This window comes from Eupeodes corollae, chromosome 3, assembly GCF_945859685.1.
Source record: "Eupeodes corollae chromosome 3, idEupCoro1.1, whole genome shotgun sequence".
In the NCBI taxonomy this organism is placed as follows: domain Eukaryota; kingdom Metazoa; phylum Arthropoda; class Insecta; order Diptera; family Syrphidae; genus Eupeodes; species Eupeodes corollae.
In genome coordinates, this window is record NC_079149.1 from 63,639,579 (window position 1) to 63,647,327 (window position 7,749).

Consider the following 7,749-nt stretch of genomic DNA (forward strand, 5'->3'; position numbering starts at 1 on the left):
ATTCATGGGCTTTCCCGTTGCCTAGTATATCGCTGTGGCCTGGGATCCATCAGAGTCTGAAGTTGTGTTGTGCGCCAAGAACATTAAGCTCTTCGCGGCAGCATGAAACAAGCTTTGATTTTACCTCAGTTGCAGTAATCGCTTTTATTGCCGCTTGGCTATCAATGTAAAAGGTGATATCAGCTCGTGGTATCGCCATCATTGATACCTTTTTAGCAGGTGTTGTCACTGCCAGGACCTCCGCTTGGAAGACCCTACTGTAGTTTGGAAGCCTAAGCAATGCGGTTAACTGGAGAGCTTCAGAATAGAAGCCTGCTCCTACACCAGTGTCTATTTTAGAGCTATCAGTATAGATAGCTATTGACGACTCACTGCAGTATGGTATATTATCTAACCATTCCTCTCTGCTTAAGATGGCAGCCTGGAATGGCTTATGAAAATCAAGTTCGGGTATTTTTTAGTCTGTTGTAGTACTATGACCCATAACTTTATGAAGGATCTGGGCATGTCCTATGGAACTGTTTATCCAGACTTTAGTTTGACTAAGTCTCAGGGCACTTTTGGCCGCAGATTCTTGAACAAGGAGGTCTAGGGGAATTAGATTGAGCATAACTTCCAATCCCGCAGTTGGAGTGGATCTCATTGCTCCCGTAATGGCAGTGCACGCAATTCTTTGATTTTTTGTCAAAGTTTTCAGGTTTGTGCACACGCATTAGAATTCAGTCACCTGGTGGAGCAGAAGCAGAAGTTTATAAGAACAGAAAAGGAAGGTTTTCAGTTAACGTGTAAAAATTACTTATAGACCCCAATGCGAAATCCTAATACTACAGCTTAGATTGCCTACAAAAAATCTTAAATAAAAACTAGAAATGTAATTGAAAGAGTTTTTGGGGTTTGGAAAAAGCGTTTCCTTGCCTTTTTATCGGTATGCTCAAGTTTGGCTCAAGTTTCGAGAGTTGAATTTCTTTTGGTTCTTACATTATGAGTGAACACTTTTTTCTTGGTCTTATGTTTCAAGGACCCATACATGCTTCTTAACTGCACAAAACTCCTTTCGCCCGAGGTTAAAGTGGAGTTAAAGATATTTCCTGCCAAGATTTTTTTTTATCCACAGTCACCCTATCTGTGGCTTTATTTTCCAATATATATTTAAATTGGGCAAGAATATCTATTAACCAATTTTGATTTTTTTAAGTTCTCTTTTTTATAAAAATTGGTTTTCATATTTTATTTTTGAACGACACGATAACTGATACGGTTTTGAAGAAGTTTACACTATTGTATATTGCGATTCTTGTCATTTATTGCAACATATAATGCTTTCTCATTTTTTACATATAATTCGCTTAATAGAAAGAAAAAAGGGGTTATATTTTTACAGGGATGTGAAGAGGGCTCTATTTTAACTAAAATATCCATGAAATTTGCCATTTTAAGCTTAGCGAAACTGACAAAATTTAAAGGCCTGATAAAATTTAAAAGGCTTTGTTGTGTTTGTGTTTGTTTATGAAATCGGGCATTAGTCTACTATTTCTCTTTAATCGATTAATTCATCAATCTTTTAAATTTAAATACACTAGTTTAAATGTTTTCCTTTTATTTAATGCAACTTTTGCAATGTTACAGTAAAAACGGTTTTTTTAAATACATGGCTGTTCATAAAAATAGCAATGCATGACAAGTTATATGAAAGTATACAAATAATGTTAGCTTACAATTAGTTCTTTGTTGCATAACCATTGTTTTTTTATGCTTCGCATCTACGTGGCTCCGAGACCACTAAAACCTGACACCTCCCGACTGATGGCATTGCGTTCCACGAATCACGCACTCGGTTGCATCCATTATACCCCCGAGGGGATAAATAAGCCCGACCCCGTAATATTTATTTATTTATTATTATTATCATTTTTATTTTTCGTTTCAAAAATTTACAAACTTAAAACTAAAGATTACAAGCATGGCGCATGGGCCGTCTGCCGGTATATTTTTATAAACTAAACATTTTTTGAGAGAAAGTACAAACATTTGGTTATATAAAGAAAATAGCAATTGAAAAAAGAAAAAGAATAATGCCAGAGGGAAAAAAATATTCGTTTTAATGGTGTACCTAATTTAATAGATAAATAAATTTATAAAAAAAAATATAAACAAAATCTGATTCGGGCTTTTAGTTCAGCTAAAACAAAATTATTAAGTTTTTCAAAAACAGCAATCATTTAATTATGGCAATATGTGTTAAACAATTGATTAGAATGTTCTAAGGGCTTTTAGTTTGGCTAAAACAAAAGAAAGGATACATAGATCATAAAGAATTTTCAATTTCAAATGCGGTTTGGGCTTTTAGCTTGGCGAAAACGAAAAAAAAAGAAAGATATCTCAAGGAATTTAATGATTAGCAATTTTTCAAATGTGATTTAGGCTTTTAGTTTAGCTAAAACAAAATTGTAATAGAATTATTATTATATTAATGTACATGTTTCTATATGAAACTGCATCTAATAAAAACTGAATGAGTAGACGCCAACCGTTATCTCCATTCAGAACACCTAGACATTCTTCAAGTGACAGAAAACTCTTGTTAAAATAAAGCCGACGAATTTCCTGCAAGATTGGCCACAATGCAACAAAGTGGAAAATGTTTTCAACTTGATTAAGGTTGCACAAAGTGCAGTTTGGGTTGTTACCAGTTCTGTGCGGTCTGTGATTAAGCTCTAACATCTCTGTGCGTGCTTTAAATATGATGCTCATTTCTATTACAGTAAATTTATCACTGAAGTAATTAGAAGACCCGAGTCTGAAGTTAAGTTTACTGTAAATTGATCTCGACACAGACTCCCTCGCCCTATCTATATAGCTTTGGAATGAGTGATCATCAATGGTAGATATACAGTCGTAGAGAGCGCTTCTCCACGTATCTAAACTATCAACAGATAGAGATAGAGGAAAGTTGTGTGCCGAGGCCAAATCATTCCAGTCTTTAAATGGAGTATACCGGCATCTAAAACACACTGATAGGACCCTCTTTTGCAAATTGTTGGCCGACCTTTGCATTACCCTCAATATATAATCAGTGTTTGCTTTTAAATTCATAATAAATATTGGAGCAAGTCCCGATTCGATATGTATAGCATAATTGGGCGTGTTAGTTGGGAGTCTAAAGAAACGCTTGAAAAAATTACTCATATCATAATTTTTCCTCCACCATGCTTCACTGTTTTTAAAGTGTACCGTGGATAGTATGCTGCATTTTAGGGTCTTCTCACATATTCCCAAAAAGGACGACTTTGCTTTCATCGCTTCACAGAACATTCCTCCATGCCTTTTTGTCAAGAATGGTACCTTGCGGGACTTCGGGCTGGTAACTTAGCTTCTAAAAGTCGTCTTCGTATTGTGACAGCGCTAACAGACAGTTGTAGTCCATTTCTTATTTTTCTGGAGCCTATGAAAGGGTTCTGTTTTGCTAACTGAACAATTTTTCTGTCACTTCTTTCAGTAGTCATCCTTCTTGGGCCTCGCGTTTTCGGTAACCATTGTAAGGCGTTACGGACCATTTTAGCAGAGCAGCCTTGGATGTGTTGAATATTTTGGTAGGTTTTTCCCTCCAAACGCAGTTTTCTAATAAGTTTTCGATTTTCTTCGGCGCAGTGTCTTGATAGTCTGATTGTTTATTTTTGAGAAATACTTAAAACTTTATGTAGTAAAATATTTATTTACCGAAAAATAAAAAAAAATAATTTTTAACACTTTTAAATTATAACATCAAAACCACTGCTATTTTTTTGAACACTCTGTATCCAGAGAGTTTGAAATAGTGATTGTTCACCGTCAAAAGTAGAGTATACCTTGGAGCTAAAAGTCTGTAATATGAAAACGAAAAACCGTTAGATGCAAGTAACATGTTAATTTTTTGTAAGAATTTTCGTTCTCTAAATAATAATTGCCAATCTAATAAAATGTGACCAGCACTGCTAATTTTATGAAAACAACTGTATGTACATTAGCTTCTTTTAGTTATAATTAGATCTGGTTAAAATAAAGTCTTAAACTTTAATGGTATTTTGTTAAAATATGTCTATGTTAAAATTATATTTAATGTTAAAATGCTCTACACTTTTCCATTTTCAATTTTCTTGCTGTGTTTTAAATTTATAAATGTACATTTTAATGTTATAATTTTAGATATAATCGGCAGGAAAAATAAATATAATAATAGTTATAATTTGATAGACAAATCAAATTCCTTGTTTTTTACTTACTAAAAAGGTTACCTACATTTTATCAAAAATAAGTCAAATCAAAAAATATTCCTAGATTTTTTATCTTGTGCAGAGATATTGTAGAAACTTTAAAAAAAATTTACTACAAACTTTTAGTTTATTGATTAATCCTTACTCCGATCAAAATCAATTCAATTTATTTTTCAATCTTCTCTGCACGGGACTAAAAATGAGTGAGTATAACTGATGTTGTCCATATTTGCTAATAAAAATTAGATCATGTAAGATCAATTTAAAACCAGAACTACTTTCTCCTTTTTGGAATAACTAAATGCTTTGCTATAATTGAAATTATGTCTTTTATAATATTCAAGTCGATATCAGTATTTAAATTAAGATACATAAGATAAGTGGGTGTGTCCAAATATGTCGGCCACAATAATGGTGACATCCCCAGAATTATATTCATACACGGTGTCTTATAGGCAGGTAGGTATACAGGGTATGGTATACCTAATTTGTTGACCAATAGACTCTTAATATAGCCATCAATCAAATAAATCTCTGAACTGAAATCTCTAGTGATGCCAAGATGATTTATTTTTTTGAATTTATAATCTTTTTAATTTAATCTTAAAATAAAAAAAAAAACAAAATGTAACACACACACACACATACAAATAAAATAATCCGAAATAAATAGATACGCAATGCTACAACAGTATACTGTATTATGTATCTAGAGATTACAATTTGTTACTTTTTTCGCCATTCTGTTGACCTAAAATTCCTCTTCACATCACTTTAGACCTAATTCACATAGTTAATGATTGTATATATCCACTTAGAAGGTAGAATACAGTTAAGAGTTAATTATATGTACATGCATTTTCGAGCTTAAACTATAGATACATTGGAGCTTAAACTATAGATACATAACCGCAAACACACACACACTAACACTCGTGCAATTGGCCTATATGTTAACGTTTTTATTCTCTTACTTCTTCTTAGTATACAGTAGGGTGGATCAAATGTCAGTTTTTTTTCTAGATTTTTAAAAAAGCTCAATGATAAAATGGGTTTTAATGAGACATTACGTATAAGTTGTACATTTTTATTAGATAATTTTTAGTTAAAAAATAAACTGATGTTTTCGGTTACAATAAACATACATTCTTTAGGAAAGTTTTAGTTTTAAATTGTCAATGAGGACAAATAACAAAAAAAGTGTAAAAAAAATAGTGCTCGTATTTCAAAAACTGAATAAAAGGTATTAATGTTAAAATAATAAGAATGTTATATTCCTGAAATTAGTCGGCACAACAGTCCGTTTAGAACAAGAACCCAGTGCCTTACAACTCTCAACCATTCCTGTGTGTAAGTTGGTTCGGATATGGGGGGACCTACAGTTTTATGCCGATTGCGAAACGCTTATTCAAAAAGCATTTTTCATATGAAAAGAATTACTCATGAAGGATTAGTCAATTCCTCGCAAGAAGCGATACCCGTGAAAAAGGAACATTAGGTGGTACAGGTAGAGATTAAACCCAAGGGATCTATAGTATAACAGTCCTACTTACTAACCATCACGCTACGGGTACTACTATTCCTGATTAAATACATGACCAACAAAAATCTTGGAGTGCTTTAATTTAATAAGATGGCAGACAGCTCGTAGAGAGTCTGGGTCTAGTGACTTCCAACTCTTAAGTGTGCGAGTAATGTTAGGGACGGAGGGGACCTACAGTTTTATTCCGAATTCAAACGACTAATTTGAGAAAGCACTTTTCATGAGAAGAATTACTTTTGGACGATTTGTCAAATCGCAAGAGGCAGTACTCGTGGAAAAACTTTATGATTGAAGCCAAGACCTCTAGCATGATAATACGCACTAAACATCACAACACCGCGGTTACAACGTGGAGTGCTTGATGTTACTAAAAAGGAGACTTTTATTTGTCACGCCTTTCTTTTTAGACTCAAATTGTTGGAGAGGTAGTGAAAGCTGTGTCTGAAGCTACAGTTACAGGATTCAAAAACCCAGATAAAAATAAGAAATGTCAAACTACATTAATTCAAAACTATTCTTAGTTATTTTTTTGTTATAATATATTATTTTAAATGTTAGTTTAAATAAAATAAATATTTTTAACGATGTTGCTCAACCTATCTGTCCTGATGTAACTGTAGTTTTTGCACGATTCTGGAAAATTTTAACATAAAATTGGAACCAGAAAATAAAGTCTGATTACTATAAATCTTTAGAAAAAAAGTAGTTTTGTATCCATTCATATTATGTGATCCACCCTACTTTATACAACCACTAGCACTATGACTATTATATTAGGTAGGAGGTTTGGGTAAACTTAAGTAGATAGTCTCTACAGACAAATACTAAAGTAAGCTTTATCTTAGTTGATGAATCTCGACTTGAAAAATATAATTAAAATGTGTGAGAAAAATATTACTTGTAATTTGTCAGAAGATTTTCGTGATCATATGAGGGTTCCATCTTTGGTTGCGTGGCTTAATAAAACCATTTTTTTCTTTATCCAGTATAAATATGATGATGGGTTCGAATCCCGTATACACGGGTAGTCACAGGTAAGTATATATTAAGCTTAAAACTTAGTTTTATTATTACACATAAATCGATGCAATCTTAAGCAATATCCAACTTAAAAAAAACCTTGAGAATAGGCTTGAATTAAATTTGTCGGTATGATGTTAAATTTATTCACTTTCAAGATATAGTATTAAAAACTTAATTTAATCAAAATGTTGCATTATTGTATAACTTTGATGGCTTTTTATTCAAGCCGTAAGCTTATTTTAACCTTTTCATTCAAAGTTGAATTAGATTTAGCACAATTTTTTTAAGAATTTTTAGCACATCCGTTCATGAAAAATCTTAAAAAATTACAAAATACGTATTTTTAAAAATATTGATGCATCACAAACTTTTGAATACAAGAAAACACACACATAACACAAAGAAAGGTTAACCAAAAAGACAAGACCATAAACGAGTAAAAACAACAAAGGTGTTCGAATTAGATTACCGCGGTTTAACTACGCGTGAACGATCGCGGAATGCCTTCCCATGACTAAAGTTTTTTCCCGATGGACGAAATCAAGGGCTATTAGAATTTACATACCATCATCTATCTACCTGAAGAAAGAGTGTCTAGCGAATAAACGAATACCTGCGATGCATAATAAGAAAAGGAATAAAAAAGCAGTGCCTTTGGTCAACGTAGGTGGAAGGGAAAGAAGCGACAGTGACAGCGACAGCAACAGCAACACCAAGACAGCAACGGCTATACACAGGGCTATACAGAAAACAGAACAAGCACTTGCTTCAGCTTGCCGCTTGCCGCTTGGGCCAACTCCGCTCCGATCCGATCCGACTGTGAGATCAGTTCACATGGCCGAACCCGAACCCGAACGACAAACATAAGATGCAAACTGTATATGTACTGAAATGGTGTTTTGTGTACCTACTCAGGCGCATAGGAGGTGCATC

At 33.3% G+C, this 7,749-nt stretch overlaps 1 protein-coding gene across 3 annotated transcripts in view; it reads right to left on the reverse strand.

Annotated features, from left to right (window-relative positions):
* LOC129951445 (putative transcription factor SOX-15) overlaps positions 1 to 7,532 on the reverse strand; it is a 44,278-nt gene extending 36,746 nt beyond the window's left edge. The window contains exon 1 of one of the 3 annotated variants that reach the window (XM_056063588.1): positions 7,382 to 7,532. Coding sequence is in view for 2 of the 3 variants with exons in the window: in XM_056063586.1 (XP_055919561.1) it covers positions 6,692 to 6,735 (44 nt within the window). In the remaining variant the exon portion in view is untranslated. Of the gene's footprint in view, positions 1 to 6,691; positions 7,345 to 7,381 lie in introns of those variants that run through there. The other 2 variants (XM_056063587.1, XM_056063586.1) reach the window with 2 other exon arrangements.
* Between the last annotated feature and the right edge of the window lie 217 nt (positions 7,533 to 7,749).